Source organism: Geotrypetes seraphini, chromosome 1 (assembly GCF_902459505.1).
Source record: "Geotrypetes seraphini chromosome 1, aGeoSer1.1, whole genome shotgun sequence".
In the NCBI taxonomy this organism is placed as follows: Eukaryota; Metazoa; Chordata; class Amphibia; order Gymnophiona; family Dermophiidae; genus Geotrypetes; species Geotrypetes seraphini.
Window position 1 is genome coordinate 39,271,877 of NC_047084.1, and position 25,609 is coordinate 39,297,485.

At 41.4% G+C, this 25,609-nt stretch overlaps 1 protein-coding gene across 4 annotated transcripts in view; it reads right to left on the bottom strand.

Moving 5' to 3' along the window:
- TRAPPC13 (trafficking protein particle complex 13) overlaps window positions 1-25,609 on the bottom strand; it is a 109,126-nt gene that overhangs the window by 22,625 nt on the left and 60,892 nt on the right. For 2 of the 4 annotated variants that reach the window (XM_033930139.1, XM_033930129.1), the window contains exons 6-8: window positions 25,534-25,606; window positions 17,650-17,694; window positions 3,327-3,344 (exon numbers count right to left, since the gene is read on the bottom strand). In XM_033930139.1, the coding sequence (XP_033786030.1) occupies window positions 3,327-3,344; window positions 17,650-17,694; window positions 25,534-25,606 (136 nt within the window). The remainder of the gene's footprint in view (window positions 1-3,326; window positions 3,345-17,649; window positions 17,695-25,533; window positions 25,607-25,609) is intronic. The other 2 variants (XM_033930158.1, XM_033930148.1) reach the window with 1 other exon arrangement.

Here is a 25,609-nt window from a genome sequence, read left to right on the forward strand (position 1 = left end):
ATAACTGCAAGGCCCCTCCTTTTGGGATTTCAAAATCACAATAAGTTGAGTGGACCATATAAACTTTATTCTACTCCATGTAACATACAAGTCAATGAGTAAAACAAAGGAAGAATGTTGAAAGGATGACTGAATGATTAAGGTGGAAGTTAAGAATTTGAATAAGTATCAAGCACCACACAATATCAAAGAACTAAGGCATGAAGCTCACTGATTCTGCAGGCCTCAATGCCCATCACCAAAAACATGATACTCTATGCCAGTTCACAAGATCTCAGAAGCTTTTATCAGCAGTGTCAGAACCTAAGGATTTGTGTTCAAACTTGATGGAAAACCTCCTCCATAATATGATCTCTTATTATAGATGCCTTCCTAGAAACCAGCATCTGAGACTCAAGAGCCTATCATTCCCAACATCCAGGCTAGGAACCCCAGAGAAATAACAATGGCACTTTGTTCTGAATTACAAGTCTTTGAAAACATTCTCTTTCAATGGTTTTGTTGGACTTCCCAGGAAGAGAGGAACTTTAGTAAAAAAAAAAAAAACCAAACCCCAAAAAACTAGGGATGTGAGGATCATGGTTTCTCTGACTCTTCTTTCTATTGTTCTAGCTACTAAAAATACTACAGAATAAGCACATAAGACTGGTCCTTCAAACTATGAAAACAATGTTAGCTTTTTAATCTGCTCCTGTAGTAGAAGGCAGCTACCTTTCCGTTCAGGACTGTGGTAGATAGATTCACACTAAGCAGAGTTAACACGAATAAGACGCTGTCTGCTACATCTTGAATCTAGAAAGTCTTTGGGGCTTAACAGGTGACAGTGTCTGCCCACATATTGCCTCTTCTCATATGTATGTGAACTTTGTTTATTGGAAGCTTCTATACCACTAATGATGACTGGGGAGTCAATTCTGAGCAGTTTGCACGAGCTTCAGTAAAGGTGTTACAATATCTGAGCCTTCAGTTTCCTGCAGCTAGAAAATCTGCAATATGAGGCACACTTGCATAAATTTGAATTAAATATGTACATTTATTTTACATAATAAAAACAGTTTCTCAACTTTTCTAAATAATTTTATCCTTCTGGGACTTTTATGATTGAGGTGGGGGATAAGAGAATGCAATTTCAGGAATGGAAATAGAGAGGATCAAAGATGAGATAATGGGGGAACGGAGAAAAGGAAGATCCAGGACATGGAGGGGGTCAGGGGAAAAATCAGAGAACTAAAAAGAGGAAGGTGGAGAGTAAAAGGGAAGGAAGCCCTGTAATCTTGGAAAGGGATTTTGAGAGAAGAGAGGGGAAACAGATTCTCATTTCCTGCCTCCTCTAATCTTCACCCCAATTTCTTTCCTCTCTCGTCATTCTATATGCCTTTTTATCTATCGAGATTGAAGCGCCTTGTAAAAGTCATCCCTTTTCTTTGTAATTCATCATTCACCATGGAATGGTCAAAAGAAAACAGGTCAGAGACATTTAGATTATGTTCTTTGTGCACTGATAATTTCCTCCTCTACCCAATTCATTGCCGCACTAATTTAATGAAAGAAAGAAATAATCAGTGCACAAAAGCATAGTCTTATGTCTCTGAAACAACATAAACTTCCCCAATCTTGAAGGGGGACCAGGAACTCAAATGTGTAGTTCTAGATAAATCTCTGCATTTAAAGATGAATATATCCACAGCGACTACAACCCTATACGGAGAAATTTGGAAAGTAACTTCTTGGTCAAACCAGAATTAGAAAGTCAACAGAACAGGGAGTCTGAGCTCTTCCACGAGTACGCTCTTGAGATCCAGAATGGCTTAGTTTCACTGGGACTTTAGGTCCACATAGGGACATATTATGAAGCTAACTTGCACTGTTGAAGCCATCAGTTATAGTATTCTAAGCATGAACCAGGCTTATATCTACTGACTTCCAATGATCCCTTTCGCTGTAGCACTCATATTGTTCACCCTTCTAGTGAGAAAGCCATGTTCTGAACCTTATTAGAGCTCCTGCCAATGATGAGCGATAGTGCACATTAGATTTGGGCTAGTTGAAGAATTCTGGAGATTATAACACCCAAATGGAACTCATTCAGTCATGTATCAAATAAACACTTGATCACCCAGTCATGAAAAGGACCTCTAGTCTGAATAGATACAATGCTACAAACATGATATATTTTGTGAGAAATCAAAGAACAGAGGTTAAGCTAAAAGGAAGGTAGTGTTACTGGATAAGTTGTATCCCTGCTATTAATCTGATACAGATTTATGTAGGGAGTATAAACCTTTTTATTATCAGAAACATAACCAAACTTTCGTGTGCAGAAGGGGGAAGACAGAATCAAGGGGAATGATCTTGCACTTTCCTCTCAAAGGAAGCAATTGTAAGACCTTTATGGTTAGGATGGGTTTGAATTTTCCATTTTTTCCTGAAAGCTCTCCCTTGACTAGGATACAGTCCTACAGTCTTTGGTGTCAGCTGAACCCATTGAGAACTTAAATATCCCTTAGTTGGATCTTTTATGGAGATGCACTACTTTATGAACATGAATGGTTAGAGCAATGAAGCCTTACAGAGTCACTGATTTGGCAATATATAGGAAGTTACCAGGCAGGCACAGAAAGCTCTAGAAACATCCTCCAAGCTGGTATAAGGATTGAGTCATGTATGATTCATTGTAGTGTGACTTCAGCACTTTTGCTTGTCATCACAGAAAAAGATTTTTCATTGGGAATCCTAAATTCTCTAGATACAGATGAAAAAGGTTCCCCCACTTTGTATATCAAGCTAATTATTATTGCATATATATTAAAAGACCCACAATCTTAAATTTCATCAACAGAAAATGTAGGCCATATGTTAATGCTTACTGAACAACCATAGTTTTAGAATTCCCTCATTTTAAATTCTATTCTTTATTAAATGACTACTAAACAGATCTAATAATTAAAACTAGTGTTATAACTTCTACAAATCATTTTAATGTCAATTATTTGTTTTATATTATTTTTGATGCTTAACTTATGATTGTGTATGTATTATTGATATATTGTACTAGTGTTTTATTTTATACAGCACTTTGAGTTATCTTAAAACCAGGGAAGTGGCCTCAAAGTAATCTCAAATATAGTGAAAAACAAAAAAGTCATGCAGAGTAAGAAATCAAAATACAATTAATTTGATCATGCTATATATTCTTAAAATCATTGGTGGCATACAGAACCAACTATGCTTTTCCATTAATTTTTTTTGGCAGATAAAGAATAGTCACCAAGACAATGTGAAGAAAAGCATATAGATTCATAATAAAAATAAATAATAAAAATTACCACAGAACTGAGGTCACTCTAATGGGAAAAATAAAAAAAAGAAACATTAGAGAAATAAGAGTTAAATGTTAAAGAATATGGAGGATAGATAACTTTCAAACAAAAATGCATTCCTGCATGTTTTGGCATCTTAAATAGGATTAGTGGAGAAAACCAAAACAAAACAAAACAAATAACTAATTTCTCTCTAAAAGGTTGTACTAACAGTGCTAAATGACAATGGTATGATATTAACAGTTCCAATACCCAATTGTACCCAGTTGAACATGTGCAATAGATTATTAAACATCTCTGTGAAATATCTTTACAGCACCACAGGGTTAACTACTACAGGTTGGCAAGAAAGCCAGAACTATGTACAGTATACAGATTAAACGAACAACCAACGTCGTTTTGGCTTGCTTTAGAGCTTCTTGATAGACCAAAGAAACACTGTGGAGGCACGATGTTCCTGATATGGACTTTATTAAAATATCGACATAGCAATCCACATAAAAACCTTTTTACTGATCCGGCTATCGTAGCGGCTTTATGCGGAGTTTCTGTGCATTTGTACATTTGGATTGCTTAGCGTTTTCATGTATTTTCCATTCCAGGACTAGCAGGAACCTCCCGAGGAAGACATTGTGTCTAAACACAGACCGTGTTGGGTCCAACGCTCCCAGCGGACTGGGTCCTGAAGGTTTTTATGTGGATTGCTATGTCAGTATTTTAATAAGGTCCATATCAGGAACATCGTGTCTCCACAGTGTTTCTTTGGTCTTTCTTGGATTTCTTCTCTGTGGACTCTCCAGGGTCAATTTTTTTGCTTGTTAGAGCCTAAGGCTGAACAGATCACCAATTCAAGGAATACCTTAGTGACAGCATTGAATTAAGAGTTAGAAAAGGCATTCCAGGAAATTAGGGGGTAATTTTATAACTGCACATCTACTACTCTCTATGCAGACTTTGCTGGATTTTCTAAAATGAACATATGTAAATACTTTTGTTTGAAAATGACCAAGAAACCTATACATAAAGCTTGATATTTCTGGGTTATTGTACACACTTGTGACTGAATTTTCAAAAGAATGCATATAAGTGCAAAGTGTATGTGAGTGCAGGCTGTATTTGCATGTTTTTACCAATATATAGGGAAGGCAATTATGTAAAAATCCCAAAAGTTAAACAAAACCATTTAAATTTCTGTCCTCTAGAGGGTTACTCATTCAAGAAGGCATGCCCCAAATACCAAAAAGTGGAGAAAAAAGCTTCATACACCATGACAGCATTTACAATACAGTAAACAAACATAAGCTGTCACCTCATATCATTGGCATAAAAAAACTCCACAATATATATGGCATACTATTCTCAAAATGAAAACCCCCCACCGTGTGCACAAGTAGGAACTTATCTGAAAACATCAGACCACTTCATCTCCAACTTTAATCACATCTCATGCTGGAACTGAATCTTCTACCAAACATATCTTCAGAAAAAAGTTGCTGATAATATCCCAACAAGGTGCCTTGTTTCGCTGACTCTATTGGCTGCTTCAGGGGGAAATCAAACTCAACTGTGCAAGGACAAAACTCACAATGACGGCTCAGAATAGTAGGATGCTGACTTTCGAGTTATAAGTCCCACTTCTTCAATCAGATAACATCATTGTCCCGCTTTAGTTAATCAAAAATCATCAAAGAATGCCAAAAACCTTCAAAAAAAATCTATTAAAAATATGCATATTGTACCGATGTTAGAACGTCCACGTCTTTAAAGGATGTATCCAAAATAGTTGAGTCCACAAGGACAGTTCAACATATACACTATGGGGCTCATAATCAAAACTTAAACATGTCTAAAAACCAGCATAAAAGACAGGTCGTCCAAGTGTCGATGATCAAACCAACTTTCCGGACGTGCCGTGGGACTTTTTATGCCTCTTAATGCCACTGTGCGCCCAGAGCTGAAAGGGGTGTATCTTGAGGGCAGTATATGGGTGGAATGGGAGCCATCCTAGACTTAGTCATCCTGCAGGGATAATTTAAAGTTTTACTAGATATCTTGTATGAAACTTAAACGTTGTGAGTTAGACAATATAAAAATAGGGATAAGTGCCAAAAAGGTATCCAAAGTGACAAGAAAACCACTGCAGAGACAAAGTAAAGACCCATACACACTTCCGAGTATTCACTTACCCCCTCACACCCTCACAAAGATCAGAATAAAAAAATACATACCTGTCTCCAGAACAGCAGCACCTGGTATAGGAAAGCCTATCAGAGTTGCACACAGGTGTCTTAAATAGCCTGGGGGGTAGGCTAGTGAACCACAGAGAGGAGAACCCAGGCCCTTAAGCCACGCTAACCACTACATTTATGGTGGAACATGTGTGCCCACCAAAACCTTACTCTATTGTCATATAGGAAATAGACTTAGTAGATAAAGACAGGTTGTTCACCCTCTCCAAGGTAGGGAGAACGAGAGGACACTCTCTGAAGTTAAAAGGGCTAGATTCCGTACAACCATAAGGAAGTTCTTCTTCACTCAGAGTGGTAGAAAACTGGAACGCTCTTCCAGAGTCTGTTATAGGGGAAAACACACTCCAGGGATTCAAGACAAAGTTGGACAAGTTCCTACTAAACTGGAATGTATGCAGGTGAGGCTGGACTCATTTAGAGCACTGGTCTCTGACCAAAGGGCCGCCGAATGAGCGGACTGCTGGGCACGATGGACCACTGGTCTGACACAGCAGCGGCAATTCTTATTCTTATAAGGGCTATTGGGATTGTAGACAAGTGGGTATAATGGGTTTTAGGGTGCTTATCATAACCCATAAGGGAGTCTGGTGAGATGTTTATCTTGCACCCTTTTTGTGAAGTTCATAAGAACACAAGAAGTTGCCCCTGCTGAGTCAGACCAGAGGTCCATCTTGCTCAGCGGTCCGCTCCCGTGGCGGCTCATCAGGCCTAGTGCCTGAACAGTGGTCCCTGATTAATTTTGTAACCTACCTCTAATCCCATCCCTATAATCTACCTTTACTCTTATCTGTACCCCTCAATCCCTTTGTCTTCCAAGTACCTATCCAAAGCTTCTTTGAACCCCTGTAGCGTGCTCCTGTTTATCACATCCTCTGGTAGCACGTTCCATGTATCCACCACCCTCTGTGTGAAAAAGAACTTCCTGGCGTTTGTTCTAAACCTCTCCCCTTTCAATTTCTCTGAGTGCCCCCTTGTACTTATTGATCCTCTTAATTTGAAAAATCTGTCCCTGTCTATTTTTTCTATGCCCTTCATGATCTTGAAGGTTTCTATCATGTCTCCTCTAAGTCTCCGCTTTTCCAGGGAGAAAAGCCCTAGCTTTTTCAGTCTGTCAGTATATGAGAGGTCCTCCATGCCCTTTATTAGCTTAGTTGCTCTTCTCTGGACCCTCTCAAGTACCTCCATGTCCTTCTTGAGGTACGGCGACCAGAACTGAACACAGTACTCCAGGTGCGGGCGCACCATAGCACGATACAGTGGCAGGATGACTTCCTTTGTCCTGGTCGTGATACCCTTCTTAATGATACCCAACATTCTGTTTGCTTTCCTTGAGGCCCTGGCACACTGCGCCGACGCCTACAATGTTCTGTCTACCATCACTCCCAGGTCTCTTTCAAGGTCGCTCACCCCTAGCGCTGATCCCCCCCATTTTGTAAGTGAACATCGGGTTTTTTTTCCCTATATGCATGACCTTGCATTTCCCTATGTTGAAACTCATTTGCCACTTTTTGGCCCATTTTCCCAGTGTTGTCAGATCTTTTTGGAGATCTTCGCAGTCCTCCATGTTATTGACCTTGCGATATAGTTTGGTGTCATCCGCAAATTTAATAACCTCGCATTTTGTTCCTGCTTCCAGGTCGTTAATGAATATATTGAATAGGAGCGGTCCCAGCACCGACCCCTGTGGAACTCCGCTCGTGACCCATTGCCAGTCTGAGTAATGTCCCTTTACTCCAACCCTCTATTTCCTGTCCGCCAGCCAGTTTTTGATCCATCGGTGGACCTCCCCTTGCACCCCATGGTTCCATAGCTTCCTTAGTAGTCTTTCGTGTGGCACCTTGTCGAAGGCTTTTTGGAAGTCAAGGTAAATGATATCTATGGATTCCCCTTTATCCACCTGGCTGGTTACCCCCTCAAAGAAGTATAATAAGTTCGTGAGGCATGACCTGCCCTTGCAGAAGCCATGCTGGCTCGACTTTAGCTGCCCATAGTTGTCGATGTGTTCCTAGATGCTGTCTTTAATCAGTGCTTCCATCATCTTTCCCGGGACTGAGGTCAAGCTCACCGGCCTGTAGTTTCCTGGGTCTCCCCTTGAGTCTTTCTTGAAGATGGGCGTGACATTTGCTATTTTCCAGTCTTCCAGAATCTCTCCAGTTTTTAGGGATAGGTTGCATATTTGTCGAAGTGGCTCAGCTATTTCGTTCCTTAGTTCCTTGAGTACCCTTGGGTGAATGCCATCCGGATCTGGCGATTTGTCGCTCTTTAGCCTGTCTATCTGCCCGAGGACATCCACCTTGCTCACCTCTAGCTGGACCAGATTTTCATCCTGCTCTCCTTTTACGATCTCCTCGGGCTCCGGAATGTTGGTTGTGTCCTCCCTCGTGAAAACTGACGTGAAGAACTTATTTAGCCTGTCAGCTATCTCCTTTTCCTCTTTTACCACTCCCTTTCTGTCCCCATCATCCAAGGGTCCCACTTCCTCCCTTGCTGGTTGCTTCCCCTTAACGTACCTGAAGAATGATTTGAAGTTTGTTGCTTCCCCTGCCAGTCTCTCTTCATATTCTTTTTTTGCTTTCCTAACCACTCGATGACACTCCTTTTGGTGTTTTTTGTGTTCCTTTTGGTTCTCCTCTGTTTTGTCCTTTTTCCATTTTTTGAATGATGCTTTCTTGTCACTTATCGCCTTTTTCACTGCATTTGTTATCCACACTGGGTTTTTTGTTCTATTTTTTTTGCACCCTTTCCTGTACTTGGGGATGCAAAGGTTCTGTGCTTCGTGCACTGTGCCCTTGAGTATGGTCCAGACATTTTCTACGGACTCCATCTTCCTTGCGCTGTCGTTGAGTTTCTTTCTCACCATTTTCCTCATGGCATCATAATTCCCTTTTTTGAAGTTAAGTGCAGTCGTTGTAGTTCTTTTCACCTTTGATGATCCAATTTCTAGCCTGTACTGGATCGTGTTGTAATCGCTGTTTCCTAGTGGGGCTAGTACCGCCACCTCCTTAGCGGGTCCCCCTAGTCCGTTGAGGATTAGGTCAAGAGTGGCATCACCCCATAGAAACATAGAAAAAGCGGCAGAAAAGGGCTATAGCCCACCAAGTCTGCCCATTCCAAGTATCCCCCCCCTGAATTTACTCCCTTAAAGATCCCACGTGAGTATCCCATTTTTTCTTAAAATCCATTACGCTACTGGCCTTTATCACCTGGGGTGGGAGTCTGTTCCAATGATCCACCACTCTTTCGGTGAAGAAATACTTCCTGGGATCGCCATGAAACTTCCCTCCCCTGATTTTCAGCGGATGCCCTCTGGTGGTTGAGGGTCCCATGAGCCAGAAGATATCATCTTCTGACTCGATGCGTCCCGTGATGTACTTATACGTTTCAATCATATCTCCCCGTTCTCTTCTTTCCTCAAGTGAGTACAGCCGCAGCTTCTTTAGTCTTTCTTCATACGTGAGATCTTTGAGCCCCATGACCATCCTGGTGGCCGTTCGCTGAACCGACTCGATCCTCAGCACGTCCTTTCGGTAGTGTGGGCTCCAAAACTGAACACAGTACTCTAAGTGAGGCCTCACCATGGCTCTGTACAACGGCATCATAACCTCAGGTCTCCTGCTGACGAAACCTCTACGGATACACCCCATCATTTGTCTTGCCCTGGAGGAAGCCTTCTCCACTTGATTGGCAACCTTCATATCCTCGCTAATGATCACTCCTAGATCGCGTTCCGCCGTAGTTCTAACCAAGGTCTCACCATTTAGTACACAAGTTCTACGGGGGTTTCTCCTGCCCAAGTGCATTATCTTGCATTTTTTAGCATTGAAGCCTAGCTGCCAAGTTTTTGACCATTGTTCCAGCAGCAGTAGGTCGTGTGTCATATTATCAGGTAATAAGCATCTGCCTACTATGTTACAAAGTTTGGCATCGTCGGCGAACAGTGATACCCTTCCTCTAAGTCCTTTCGTCATATCTCTTATGAATAAATTGAATAGGATCGGACCCAGGACCGATCCCTGCGGCACTCCACTGATCACGTCCGATGCTTTGGATGGGGTACCGTTTACCACCACCTTCTGAAGTCTACCGCTCAGCCAATCCCCAACCCATGTAGTTAGAATGTCTCCTAATCCCATCGATTTCAGCTTGTTCAGTAATCTTCGATGAGGGACGCTATCAAATGCTTTACTGAAGTCCAAGTATACCACGTCCAGTGACTCTCCGGCGTCCAGTTGTCTGGTAACCCAGTCAAAAAAGCTAATCAGATTAGATTGGCAGGATCTACCCCGGGTGAACCCGTGTTGGTGTGGATCACGCAGTTTTTCTTCATCTAGGATTGTGTCAATATTCTGTTTGATCAGTGTTTCCATGAGTTTACACACTATAGACGTGAGACTCACTGGTCTGTAGTTTGCTGTCTCTGTCCTGCAGCCCTTTTTGTGGAGTGGGATTACGTTGGCTGTTTTCCAGTCTAATGGGACCCTTCCTGTGCTTAGGGAAAGATTGAAAAGAACAGATAATGGTTCTGCCAGGACTTCCCTTAACTCCCTGAGCATTCTGGGGTGTAGGTTATCTGGTCCCATGGCTTGTTTACTTTGAGTCTTGAAAGTTCGCCGTAGACACTACTGGGCATAAATTCGAAATCTTGAAACGGGTCTTTCCGGTTATCTCCCGTCTGCAGCTGTGGACCAGCTCCCGGCGCTTCGCGGGTGAAAACTGAACAGAAGTATTGGTTTAGTAATTCTGCCTTCACAGAGTCTGATTCTGCAAAGTTACCGTCCGATTGCTTCAGGCATACTATCCCATCTTTGTTTCTTTTTCTGTCGCTAATATAGCTGAAGAAAGATTTATCCCCTTTCTTAATTTTCCGTGCTAGCTCTTCCTCCATTCGGAGTTTGGCCTCTCTGACTGCTGTTTTGACAGCTTTAGATCTGTCTAGATAGTCCTCTTTTGCCCCCTCTCTGCCTAAATGTTTGTAGGCGATAAAAGCGTCTCTTTTCTGTTTAACTAGGTCTGAAATTTCTTTACTGAACCATTGGGGTCTTTTGTTTCTCCTGCGTTTACTTACAGTCTTTATGTATCGGTCTGTTGCTTCGTGTAGTATGGACTTCAGAGACGACCACATATCCTCCACATTATCAGTTTTTGCTTGTTTATGTAGCTCCTCATGGACGAAATCTCCCATGCGGTTGAAGTCTGTGCTGGTTCCGTGTTGGTTCCGTGACCAGCTGTTCCATGAAACAATCCCTCGTGACCTCCAGGAATTTGGTCTCCCTCATGCAGTTTGAGTGCCCAATACTCCAGTTTATTCCCAGGTAGTTGAAGTCTCCCATCACCACCACACTTCCGCTTTTGCATACCTGCCTCAGTTCAGCCTCCAGATCCTGGTCGATTTCTTCCGTTTGTCCAGGTGGGCGATAGTACAGACCCAATTTTATGTCTGCTCCAGTTCCTCCTGGTAGCTTAACCCATAGTGATTCCAAGTCGTCCGCCCTTACTGTTGTTTCCATTCTGGTTGAAGGTATGGAATCTTTTATATATATAGCGCTATTCCTCCACCCTTTTTGTGTGACCTATCTCTCCTGTAGAGTTTGAATCCTGGTAAAGCCACATCCCATTCATTGTCATCAGTCCACCACGTTTCTGTGACTCCAATTATGTCTAGGCCCTTTTTGCTGGCTAGGATTTCCAGCTCTCCCATTTTAGCTCTTAGGCTCCTAGCATTAGTGTATAGGCAAAGTAAGTCCCGTTTGTTCGCCTTTCTTGCTGTTTTTCCTCGTGGTTTGGCGCTCCTGGCCCCCTCGTGAGTTGCCAGACCCCAAGCCTCGTCTTGGTCATCCTCCTCCTGTGGTGTGTCTGTTTCGTCCTCAGCCTGTTCCCCTGTTTTTGGTTGTCCCTCTGGATTACGTTGTTCTCTATTAGTGCTGCTTGCCAGTTTTATTTGTGCACAAGACCCCTGCAATTCTCCCTTAGGTCCTTTTTCAAAAAGTTCCCACTCAGACCTGAGCCCTCTTTTACAGTGTCCTTGCTCAATATCTTTGGCCCGGGTCCCCTGCATTGCGTCCTTAGGTTCTTTTTCCAAAAGTTCCCTCTCAGTCCCGATCTCTTTTTTACAATGTCCTTGCTCTATGTCCATGGCCCTGGGCCCCTGTGTTGTATCCTTAGGTCCTTTTCCCAAAAGCTCCCACTCAGTCCCCAGCCCTCTTTTACAATGTCCCTGCTCAGTATCCTTACTTGATACTTTTGTCCGATGTGTCAGATCGACTGTTGGCTTTCCCCTCTTCCTCAGTTTAAAGCCAAATCAATGACGCTCTGGTCGTTGCGTGCCAGCATCCTTGTCCCAGTCATGCTCAGGTGCAGTCCGTCTCTCCTGTAGAGCTTATTCTTTCCCAGGAAAGTTGTCCAGTTCCGTGCAAAAAGGAAACCCTCCTCCTCGCACCATCTCCTGAGCCAACCGTTTATTGCTTGTAGTTCACAAGAGTACTCTGTAAGATGCACCACTGCTCTGTTGCCATGTCTGGGTGATCAGTCCACGTGGCCAGTCCATTACAAGATTGGCCTCTCCCATGTTCAAATGGTCTTATTCTGGGCATTTGGGACTTGGACAAAATTTTGGTTGAAAATGTGGAATAAAGACAGACATCCTAGTGGTCTGGATGAACAATAGCCTGGATGTTCAGATAGATGATTTTCAAAAAAAAAAAAAATTCTAGACGTATTTTTCAAAAATGGGCATTTTTCCACTGCCAACTTTGGGCATCTGGCACCATACGCCCAAATTGGACTTAGAAGTATGTTTTGATCATGCCCCTCCACTTGCGTGGATATGCAGGAGGTCAGTGTTTTTAATCCAATGGTTCTACATGTCATTAATTGGACCATTCCCCCTTCCATCATGATCCTTTAAAATGGCAGATGTTTGAACATCAGTACAATATTCAACATAAAATAGGGGTAGGTTGGGTATGCACTGTATGCAAGAGGAGCATTTATTGAATTCAAATGTGTTGTGTTTGAAGCAGTTCCTCACGCATAGCGTTGGGGAGATGTGAAACTACATCAAAGGGAGCAATAGTGGATTTTTGATCTACAATGTGGCCCTGGGGATTAAATCAACGCATTGAATGGCATGCATTATTTTTGAGATTTTTTGAAGTTTTTTTTACATTCTTTGATTTTTTTGATTAACAGAAGTGGGACCATGACGTCAGCTGATTGAAAAGGTAGGACTTATTGAAAACAATCCTATTGTTTTGTGGAGTTGTGAACAGATTTTATTTTATTTATGTATTTATATACCACTTATAGCAGTGGTTCCCAAACCCTGTTCTGGGGGACCCCCAGCCAGTCGGGTTTTCAAGATATCCCTAATGAATACGCTTGAGAGAGATTTGCATACCTGTCGCTTCCATTATATGCAAATCTCTCTCATGCATATTCATTAGGGATATCTTGAAAACCCGACTGGCTGGGGGTCCCCCAGGACACGGTTTGGGAACCACTGACTTATAGCCTAAGTGCTTACTAAGCCTAAGTGGATTAAGAATTATTAATTTTCCCCTGAGACAGCTCGATTAAGCAGCGAAACAGGAGGACCCTTGTCAGGAGAAATTCTGGGTGAAGTGTTCCAGTTTATATGATGAACACTGGAAGCAGTAATTGTGATACGTGAATTTTGCTTCCATATATCGGGACATTTCTTATTAGAGTTCACTAGGGGGATAGAAGGGTATAAATAGAGGATCACTGCACAGGTCCTGGACCTGTTGGGGCCGCCGCGTGAGCGGGCTGCTGGGCACGATGGACCTCAGGTCTGACCCAGCAGAGGCATTGCTTATGTTCTTATGTTATGTTCTTATGCCATTCAGGCAGCTTCCACACTTTTGTTTTTACTTTAAGCTGCTGTCACATTTACAAATTTATTGTTGTGGACTCCTACTAAAAACAACACATACTGAAGAGAAAGAAGATTAAGAATGAGTATTGATTTTCATGTTATGTGGAGTTTTTTTACAGACCTATAATGATACGGGTTCTAAAGAAAGCTTTGTGAGTCCAGGAGCCAAGTTATTGAGGTCTGTTTTTCTCCACTTTGTACTTTATCATTTATCTGTGTCAGTTATGAATGTTTGAATGGTGGTCCCAATAGTACTTACATAGCAGCACATTTACATTGAGTATAATTGTTATTTATTACGTTTGCGTCCAGAGAATTTGGTGTATTTACAGTGCTTTTCAGGATAACCAGCCTGAAAATTTGGTATAAGCTCTACCCTTCTATATGCAAATAAATCTCATGAATATTAATTTCATCTGACACATGGATCTGTTGGTGGTTCCTTGAGGACTGGAATTTGGCTTCCTTGAGGTTCAGGACTATACTTAATATGCATGTAAGATACAAATGTAAGCCCTGCATTTAAATTTCTCTAACAATTTACATTTACTTCAAATGTTTTGAACTTGTTTTGTGGTGATCATTTGTTTAAGTCCATTCACAATTGAGGCATCAGAAGCTTTTTTTAGCTGTAGGTATAGAATGGCTCTTAAAGACAAACCACCCACATAAAAAGCACTGACCCCCATGGCAAAGCACCATGCCCTCTGGAATCCATTAGAAACACCAGTGATGGTGAGCTCCAGTCCTCTAGCTCCAAACAGTTCTGGGCAGCCAAATCATCTGGTGCTTGAATAGTTATGAGATACATATGCATGCATTTGATCCATTGTGGAAATCCCGAAAACCAGACCTGTTTGTATCACCAACCTTATGATATACTTTATAAAGTCAAATATATACTGGATATTCACTTGAATATTCAATATATACTTTCTCAGGCACAGGATGGAAAATGTTTCAACAAAAACCTGTGTGTTTCTTACAAAAGCCTTCTGTCGATAAGCATCAACTCCAAAATACTGCGACGGATTATCAAAAAGTGAAGACAGCATCAGGTATGTGTGGGGAATTATAATAGACTTACTTGGACAGTGCCTTGTGAATGCACTGTAAGTAACAGAAATTTGTATCTCTGTTTTCTTTAAGTGTCTTTCTTTCCTATCCTTCAGGTATAAAATTATGACAACTATCATACGTTGCTTTATAGACGTATAAATTTTGCAGTTTGCAGCTTGTCAGTTAGAGAATACGGGGGATAAATTTTTCTCCATCCTTGCAGGAACTCATTTTCCTGTCCTGGTGAGTTCTTTTCCTGTCCCTGTCCCATTCCTGCAAGCTCTGTCCTCATCTGTACAAGCCTCAAACACTTTAAAATCATAAATGTTCGAGACTTGTGCGGTTAAGGCAGAGCTTACAGGAATGGGGCAGGGACAGGGATAACAATAATCCAAGCACCCAGGCACACAAAACTTCAACTAAATAAACAGTCTATAAGAACCATCCTTACATTTTCATTTTGCACTTCAGGAGAGCACTATCCAACTCAAAAACCTCAAGAACATTGGGGATGCTAAACCAAATGGAAATTACCTCTCCTTGGACATAGTCATAGATTTTGCTCAATACTTGGAGTGCTCAAGCACCCATAGAGCTGGCTCCTATGGGGAAAAAAAACTGGACAAAGGTACAAAGTTCTTGTTTAAAAATGTAAAATTCTGAATATAAATAGCTCTATAAACTGTGTTTAATCTTGCCTGTTCTTCAAATGACCTGTGATCTTTATGAGAGTCTGTAGATGTATTACTGCTATGGGTCAGACTTCCATATATCTGCAAAATACCCACATAAGGATGTTTGATTTCTAGTTATTCCACTCCACTAGAACCTAGGGATTCTTAATAAGACCAGGATTGAGATCATTGCTGGAGGAGGGGCATCCGTTTGAAGTGATCTTCTGTACCACAAGAGGGTTTACCTCAGGGCATGTCCATACACGTGGGGTATTTGCTGCAACCCGGTAAGACACTTGGCTTTTAAAGTTGGGTAGTAATTACTTATAAAACTTAGTGGGTGGGGCGATGTTATAGAATAAGCACTAATGTCACCTTCCTGTTACTATTTTAGGGGGACCCTTGATACAGCACAGACGGTGCGAAACATGTTGGGTCATGTTCCCAGGGTTTAGCTGGTATAAGATAAGTACACTGAACCTCAGTATTTCTTACTATTACCTAATAAATTATTTATTTAAACATACTATTTAAACAAAAAGCACTTATAAATGAATGAAATAGCCAGTGATAATTGCACCACGTAATTTCTTCCCGCAGTAACAAGATATTACAGCGGTGGAGTGGTGGGGCTGAGGCTTTTTCATTTATCCACTCATGAGTCTGCAAGGTTAAGATTCTTATGCAGTATACACTTTTTAATAATAGTTCAGGATTTATACTGGAATAAGGACTACTGAAACTAGTGCCATAGTTCTAGTGAGATACCTTTATTCTAAACATTTATCCATGTGCTCCTTGTCAATTTTACAGAACTGTATTTGAGCCATTCTACATACACAGGTTCTTTTACAGAACTACCCCTATAAGGCTAAGTTTTCGGAAGCAGCTTATAATAATAACAGTCTATATACCGCAGGACCGTGAAGTTCTATGCAGTTTACAACGATTAAAAGATGTTACAGATTGAGTAGAATTAACAAAGTTAAGGGTTAGTGATTAACAGTTCTGGGGATCAGTTGTTGTGGACTAAGATTGTATAGGCCAGTTACCTAAATACTTCAAGAACAGATATGTTTTTAGGTGTTTCCTAAATTTCCCATAAGTAGTATGCATAAGCAGTTGTTTCAGATCTTTACCCCATAATGCTGCTTGATGTGAGAAAAGATGTTGATGATGACTTTTACATTTACATCCTCTAACCAGTGGGGAAACAAAATTCAGATGTGAGCTTCTCTTATGTTTGTTTGTTGTAAAAGAGAAAAGGTCAGTTATATATTTAGGGGCTAAACCATATAGTACCTTAAAGCAAAAACATCCATTTTCATCATAAAGATTCACAAATAACTTATCCATATATCCTTATGAGAATTTTTAAACAGATATCCCTTTAATTTTACTGCTGTTGAAAATATCTGTCTATATTTATCTCTATATATCTCATCTGCAGAAATAGCAATCAATTAATCCAAATAGCAAGTGCTTATATCCACAACATGGATAACATGGATAAATTGAAGCGATAACTCTGGAATGCTCCTCCTCAAGATAAATTCCGACCCTATCTCAACTTATACAGTTCTATTTTATTCATATATCAACCTGCCATTTTTGTTAAACACACTTATGGAGGAGCACCTAATGTTAGCCAGTGGTTCATAATTTGTTGCCCCTAGTTCTTAAGTACTGGTAACAGATTTGTTATATTGTATTTTATTCATACACTTGATTTTCACTGCAGCAGAAAATTAATCTTTCATAATGTCACCATCAAAAAATATTTCCAGCACACTAAGAGGGTAATTTCATAACAGGTAACATAGTTTGGAAGGCCAAAGTAGGTGCCTATGGTGTCATTATAAAATTGCCCCACCAAATGCGCTGAAATTGTGACTCAAATGAAGTTATATATGAGGGGGTGCAGAAAGTTCTCAGTCCAACCAACCAACTTTCTAATTTCTTAATGTTATTTTGCCACTGTAGCTGAAAAGAGTGTTATCTGATTTCATTAAGTACCAATTTGCAGAAATTAAATTCTATGTTTTGACATTGTTTCAGATCACTGATTGAACCATATCCATGCCATTGGCTTCTTGGCTGGGCTGAGAACTTTTCAGCATCCCCTCGTATTTACACCAGCTCAGGAGCAGGAGTGCATGTATGTGGTTGACATAAGTAGATGCATATTTTATAACCTACATGAGTACCTTGTGTCTATGCTCACACTCTACCACCCAACATGCCTATTTATGTTACCTACAATTATATACCTACTTGTCATAAACACACATTTGTGTGGGTATAATGTTTTTATACAAGGCTGTTACACAAAAAAGAATTCATAAAATTACCCCCTAAATGCTGAAGTTACCAGTCACTTCAGGGCACTAAATCAAAAAATAATCCCTACACTTAAAAAGTAAGTTTATAGCAAAATAAAAGTTTACACTCACCTCAGCATTGTAGAATTTAGTCTTCACATCCAAGGGTTTCAAAACCTGGGTGAACAAAGAATACAGACTGAAGTTGGATTTCTCAAGCTTTTCTTCCATTATTAACGATGGATGGCACTAAACCTTCAAATGCACTGGTGCAGACACATTTGAAATTTTTCTAACACACATGAATGGCTAGAGCAGAGAATCAACAGACAATATCCAAGTCCATCCCAATAAAAATGCCCAACATTCCCACAGTCTTCAGTAAATACTTCACAAATCTGTTAATTGGTTCAGGACTCTCACACAGTGGTAACAAATATCTTTTACAGATTCTTCAAGCCAAAGATGGCCATGTTTTCCACACCAAGAGCCAAAGAATCAGAATGTGCACTAAAAAGATTTATACTTTCAAAATATGAAGTGGGTAGTACCATGTTTCCCCCAAAATAAGACACTGTCTTATATTAATTTTGAGCCCAATAAAAGGCACTAGGTCTTATTTTTGGGGTAGGTCTTATTTTTTTTCCCATGTACAATAATCATCTCTCCTTTCCTCTCCTCCACCTCAGTTCTTCCTATTTCCTTTCTCTCCCCCACATGTGAAGCATCTTTCCTCCCCTCTCACCCATCCCCTTGTGCAGTATCTTTCCAACCCTCCCTCCCATCCCTTGTGCAGCAGAACCCTTTGCAGCTTCTATCCCTTCCTCCAATAACCCCCCCGCGCAACCCCCCCTCGCCGAGCACCCCCACCGCTGACCCTTCCATCTCTACCCCGCCAACTTCAAGACCAAAATACTTTGTAACAAATACGTCGGCAGCAATCTAGACAGGCTGCTTCACGGCCTTCTCTCGCCTGGGCGTTCCTCTGCCGCCTCACTGATGATGTCATCAGCAACGAGGCACACAAACCCCTGGATGAGAGAAGGCTGCGAAGCAGCCTGCCTAAATTGCTGTCGGCAACTAGGTCTTATTTTTGGGGAAACACGGTACCTAATGGTACCTTCACACACTCACTAGTTGTCTCCCCTCCCATCAGGCTTGATAGATGCTAGCTGGTCACTTCTGTCTTAGAAAATGAGATTCATAATGAAACAGTATGTATCCATAAACCATTAGTTAACAATAAATTACATGATTTTGCGATATCTACTTTCTATAGAAACATGACGGCAGATAAAGTCCAAATGGCCAATCCAGTCTGCTCATCTGCAGTATCCACCATCTCCTACTCTCCCCTAAAAGATTCCACATGCCGGGCTCATGCTTTCTTGAATTCAGACACAGCCATTGTCTCCACCATCTCTACCGGGAGACTATTCCACACACCTACCACCCTTTATGAAAAAAAGATTTCCTTAGATTACCTTCTATGCCATCTCATTCCAGAGCTTCCTTTCAAATGAAAGAGATTTGCCTCGTGCGCATTTATGCCACATAGGTATTTAAATGTCTCTATCATATCTCCTCTCTCCCACCTCTCCTCCAAAGTATACATATTGAGATCTTAAGTCTGTACCCCTATGCTTTATGATGAAGACCACCGACTATTTTAGTAGCCTTCCTCTAAACCAATTCCATCCTGCTTATATCTTTTTTGAAGGTGCTGTCTCCAGAACTGCACACAATATTCTAAATGAGGTCTCGCCAGTGTCTTATACAGCGGCACCAATCCTTTTTCCTACTGGCCATACCTCCTCCTATTCACCCTAGCATCCTTCTAGCTTTCACCGTCACCTTTACAACCTGTTTGGCCACCTTAGGATCATCACATACTATTACATCCAAGTCCCGCGCTCCTCTTTTGTGCACAAAAGTTCTTCAACCTCTAAACTGTACTATTCCCTTGGGATTTTGCAGCTCAAATGCCTGACCTTGCATTTTTTTAGCATTAAATCTTAGCTGCAAAATTTCAGACCATTCTTCAGTCCATAATCATGTTATTCACACCATCAGGGGTGATGGTATCATCTGTAGATAGGCAAATCTTACCTGACAGCCCTTCAGTAATATCGCTTACAAAAATGTTAAAAAGAACAGGCCTAAGAACCGAACCTTGAGGCACAAGACTAGTAACATCCCTTTCCTCAGAGCAATCTCCATTGATCACTACCCTCTGTCGCCTCCCAAACAACCAGCTCCTAACTCAGTCTATCATTTTGGGGCCCATACACTGTCACAGGCTTTGCCAAAATCTTAATACACACATCTAGTGCACTCTTCTATCCCTTTCTTTGGTCACTCAGTCAAAGAAATTGATCAGATTTGTCTGACAAGACCTGTCTCTAGTGAATCCATATTGCCTTGTGTCCTGTAATCAACTGGATTCCAGAAACATCACTGTTCTCTGTTTTAAAAACATTTCCATTAATTTACTTACCAGCCTGTAGCTCCCTACTTCTTCCTTACTTCCACTTTTGTGGAAAGGGACCTCATACGTTCTTCTCCAGTCCTCTGGTACCACTCCCGACTCTAAAGAAGCATTGAAAAGGTCAGCCAGTGGAGCTGCCAGAACTTCCTTAAGTTCTTTCAATACCCTAGGATGTATACCATCTGGTCCCATCGCTTAGTTCACTTTTAGTTTAGCTAACTCCTCACGAACACAATCCTCTGAAAATCGATTAGTGTCTGCCACACCTCCATCCCTATTTGCATTTGTCTTCTGTGCTCCCGCTCTTGGAACTTCAGCAGCGAACACAGAACAGAAATTTTTATTAAGCAAATCAGCCTCATCTTAATCAGCTTCTACATATAACTTCCCCTCACCTTTGAGTCTCACAATGCCACTTTTTGACTTCTTCCTATCACTAATATATCTAAAAAATGTCTTGACCCCTTGTTTTACCATGTCAGCTATTTTTTATTCCATTTGCATCTTTGCTTTCCTGACTACTCGACCAGCCTCTTAATTTTTCCTTAGTTTTGACTGTCTTTCTCTTTCTGTGATCTTTTGTAGTTTATGAAAGCTAATCTTTTTTTTCTTTTTTATTAGTAGAATATCAAAATACAAGCAAACATTGTCAAACATCAATGCAAAACAATGCAAGAGAATACAACACCGTAGGGTAGAACAACAAAGCTAAAAATATACTGTAACTCTTCAGCATATGGCCCAAGTACTCCAAATTACCTCTTCAGTCTCATTAAGAACATCCCCCACCCCCATCCTAGAACTCCCCACCCCTTACCCAGGTATTGGGCCATGAGAGAGTAAACAAATACAGCCCAAGCTATAGTGAAGAGGGCAGAAAGACCCCAGAACAACACTGTCAAACATCTTCGTCAGGTGCTACTGCTTTTGAAAACCAGAGTGGCCTTCTTTTCCTCTTACTTTTACTTACTTTCCTTACAAAATAGTTGTTTGCCCTTACACTAGTTCCTTTCAGTTTTGCCCACTGCTTTCCTATTTTTTCCAGATGTTCCCATCCATACAATTCCTTGACGTAATCCCCCATCCGAACAAAGTTAATTTTTTTAAGTCTAAAATCTTTACTTTTGAATGAGCCTTCTCTACACCTGTCTTAACATTAAACCACACCATGTGGTGATCACCAACTGTAACATCAGAAACACTTTCCCTGTTTTTAAAAGCAGTATGGTCCCATCCTGAATGGGTTTCATTGCCAACTGCTGGAACAGTTCTCCTTGTAGAGAATCCAGGATCTCCCTACTGATTGGTAAGGCCAGGCTTTAGTACAGGAAGAGGTGGTCGGAGCATACAGCAAGTGATTTCCTTCACTCGCCGGCGCTCCAGCTGCTCTCTCCTGCTTCTCCCGCTGCCCCCCCCCCCCTCCAGTCTCCCTCACGAAAAACTGTATTCATGGTTTTTCAAGATTCGCAGGGGTTCCTGGAACAGAACCCCCGCAAATATCGGGGGAGTACTGTACCATTTTTTCCTTTCATTTTTCATATATACACACACACAATATAATCTTATTAACAATACATAATGGTTAACCACAAAATTAAACTACGCAAAGTACACTGAATGTTTCTCAACATTTATTCCTACATATGCAAAACACAGATGACCCCTATGCAAATCCAGGCCCACAAACTAAATGTACTAATATATACAAACAAAACCCTCAGATGCAAGACTCTGCATGCAGTACAACCCCCAGAGAAATAGAAACAAATGCATTTCTTCCTGAACATTGCAAAATATATACAGCAGATGTAATGTCTCAAAACTGACACAATTCAATCACCAAATTGAAAATAAAATCATTTCCCCTACCTTTGTTGCCTGGTGATTTTGGTTTTCAAACCATCTTTCGACGACGAATGAGGTGATTAAATTTGAGGACGAAGTTATTCAGAATAGTGAAGACACAGGGGGACTGCGAAGATCTGCAACGTGACATAATTAAGCTCGAGAAATGGGCATCAACATGGCAAATGAGGTTCAATGTGGATAAGTGTAAAGTGATGCATGTCGGTAACAAAAATCTCATGCACGAATACAGGATGTCCAGGGTGGAACATAGAGAGACCTCCCAGGAAAGAGACTTAGGAGTTCTGATCGACAAGTCGATGAAGCCGTCTGCGCAATGTGCGGCCTCAGCGAAAATGGGCGAATAGAATGCTAGGAATGATAAAAAAGGGGATCACGAACAGATCGGAGAAAGTTATCATGCCGCTGTACCGGGCCATGGTGCACCCTCACCTGGAGTACTGTGACCAGCACTAGTCGCCATACATGAAGAAGGACACGGTACTACTCAAAAGGGTCCAGAGAAGAGCGACTAAAATGGTTAAGGGGCTGGAGGAGTTGCCGTACAGTGAGAGATTGCAGAAACTGGGCCTCTTCTCCCTTGAACAGAGGAGACTGAGACAGGACATGATCGAAACATTCAAAATACTGAAGGGAATAGGCTTAGCAGATAAATACAGATTGTTCACCCTCTCCAAGGTAGGGAGAACGAGAGGGCACTCTCTAAAGTTGAAAGGGGATAGATTCCATACAAACTTAAGGAAGTTCTTCTTCACCCAGAGAGTGGTAGAAAACTGGAACGCTCTTCCCGAGCCTGCTATAGGGGAAAACACCCTCCAGGGATTCAAGACAAAGTTGGACAAGTTCCTGCTAAACTGGAACGTACGCAGGTGAGGCTGGACTCATTTAGAACACTGGTCTTTGACCTGGTGCCCCCCCCCCCTCCAGGGATTCAAGACAAAGATGGACAAGTTCCTGCTAAACTGGAACGTACGCAGGTGAGGCTGGACTCATTTAGAGCACTGGTCTTTGACCTGGTGGCCGCTGTGAGAGCGGACTGCTGACACGATGGACCACTGGTCTGACCTAGCAGCGGCAATTCTTATGTTCTTAAGTAAAAATAGAAAATGGAAATAAGGTGTTATCTTTATTTTGGATTAATTTTAAAACCTTTTTGACTAACTTTAGACATCAAAACATCGTTCCTCAAGTCAGGACAGGACACTATAATACTAGTATACTGTCCTGACCTAAGGAGGGAGGTTTTGGCCTTTGAAAGCTAACTGAAAAATACATTTAGTCCAATAAAATTGTATCATTTTCCATTTTATTTGCATTTGTTAATTTGTAATGTAGTTGCTGGAATATGCCAGTTTGCTATCATATTTTGTATAGTGCAGGGGGACACATGTTGCTTTTTCTTTCTCTGGTGTTGCACTGTATGAAGAATCTGGCTTCTTTGAGATTCAGTTTAATTTTTATTTCTATTTTTATACAGTGCTTACTTATTCTAAACTGGGTGACGGTTGTGTGACTTGTAAAAGTTACTGCTATTACAGTATGCTGGAATTCCTCTGTAGGTCCTGAGTGACATTTGTAGTGCTTTGTATTACTTAACACTATACCTGGTGTTGGATTTAAATCATATATGTCTCAGTAATAGCTCAAGGCAAGTTATATTCAAGTACAATAGGCATTTTTCATGTCCCTGGAGGGCTTATAATTTTAAGTTTTGAATTTGTATCTGAGGCATTAGAGGGAGGGGCCTTAGGCGCCTCGGCCAATCAGGCCCTAGGATCCTGTGGGTTGGGCAGGGGAGGGGCGGGTCTGCCTCATTTGGACGGAGGCGGGCTGAACTGCCAGTAGTACAAGGACACATCTGGCCAACTTGCTGGTAAGCCGGGGGGGGGGGAGGGGAGGTTCTGGGGGGGGGTGTTTTTTGGGGGGCGAGTCCGGGGGGTGTTGGGGCGTTTTGTTGGGGGGGTCCGGCAGGAGGGGTTGGGCACCTTCCTGCCAGCGGTTGGGGGGGGTTCTTTTGGCAGGAGGGGTTGGGCACTCTCCTCCCTCGTTCATATAGGGGTGTGGAGAAGGGAGACTGGCAGCCATAGCTATGACCGCTATACTAATCATGGCAGGGAGTTCTCTTGCCGCAATTAAGTATAGCGGCTGCGTCAACTTACAATGTAGGCCAGCATTTTGCTGGCCTACATTCTAAGCATCTTCCGCTCTAATAGGTAGACGATAGAGCAGCCTAGGTTCACCAGAGGCTACCGCCTAGCCTTAGGCAAGCTTGCCGGCCTCCCTAGGCTCCTTCAATATAGGCGGCCTGCCTGGGAAGCATTTTTTTAGAAAACGTGCCTCCCAATTTGCTGATTAGACAGCTGTAGGATGCCTACAGCTGCCTATAATCGGGACGCAGTTTACAGAATCCGGGCCTTTATGTACAGTTTTATATTTTCTTTTCAGTTCAATAAAAATAATGTAACTTAATTTTTTTTTAACATACCTCCCCTTTTTTTAGGCCGCTTTAGGCTTTTTTTTAAATCACTGGCTATGGTGGTATTAATTCAGACACTGTAGCTGGCGTTAAAAAAGCGTAATGCGGCTTCGTAAAAAAAAAAAAAGGGGGGGGGGGATAATTTGGCATAATTTTCAAAATTTGCTTGTCTTTACACCCCCAACCATGCACCAGCCCAGCTTAAACCAACTGCTGTTCAGAGCACATTATGACTTGCACATCTGCTTCCCTGGCTTAGAGGGAACATTGCTTGTGAATCATTTAGAAATGTTTTTCTTAAATTTAGCTCATGCCTTTTTAAGGGTAGCTCAAGACAAGTTACATTCAGGTACAGTAGAAATTCCCTTAATCCTGAAGGACTTACATTCTAATTTTGTATCTGAAGCAAAGCAGGGTTAAATGGCATTTTTACTAAACTACAGTAAAAAGGGGCTCTAATGCATTCTTATGGGGATCTTTCTTGTGCGCACTAAAGCAATTTTTACCACAGCTTTAAAATGCTCATGCGCTAAAGTTTCCATTAGCATGCCATCATTTTTAAAAATTACCGTGTCAGCTTCTCTTATTTTGTAGAGAGTGAGGGCTCATGTGCTATTTCTATGCTAATCAGTTAACATGCAGTAATATAGCTGTCCTTATTAACACAGGAATACCCACTCTCTGCTCTCAAACATCCTCCCTCCAAAAATATACATATATACTTTTTAGTTTGCTCTTAGTGTGCACTGATTTGGTAGTTACCACAGAACACCTGAGCACATCCCATTTAAGCTGCGTTAGGTGGGTGTTAGTGCCTAACACAACTTAGTAACAGGGCTTCTAAGTGACTTGTCTAAAAAGCACATGTATCATCACAGGTATTTGAATCCTGATTTCACTTTGTCTTTTCCCTAGCTACTCCTCCCCTCAAAAAGTAATCAAGTAATTATGTTATTCATTAAACCGGTGTTGAAAAGCTAATCAACTCTGTACCATAAATTGGTCTCTCTTCAGATTCCTAAATTCAAATAGTGTTCCCCTTTATTTGTAGCACTGACCAGCCTGGTGAGGGGGAAAAGACCACTTGCCTGCAAAAAGAATAAACTAGAACTGTATTTACTCACAATTTTGAATAATTCCAGGGGTAGGAATTTGCAAATTCCTTACATATGGTGCTTGCTGTTACCTGAAATTTGAAGAATTTTCGGAAGTACATCTTCTCACCAGTCTGTGTGGTGTAGCTTACAGCACACACTAAGCTG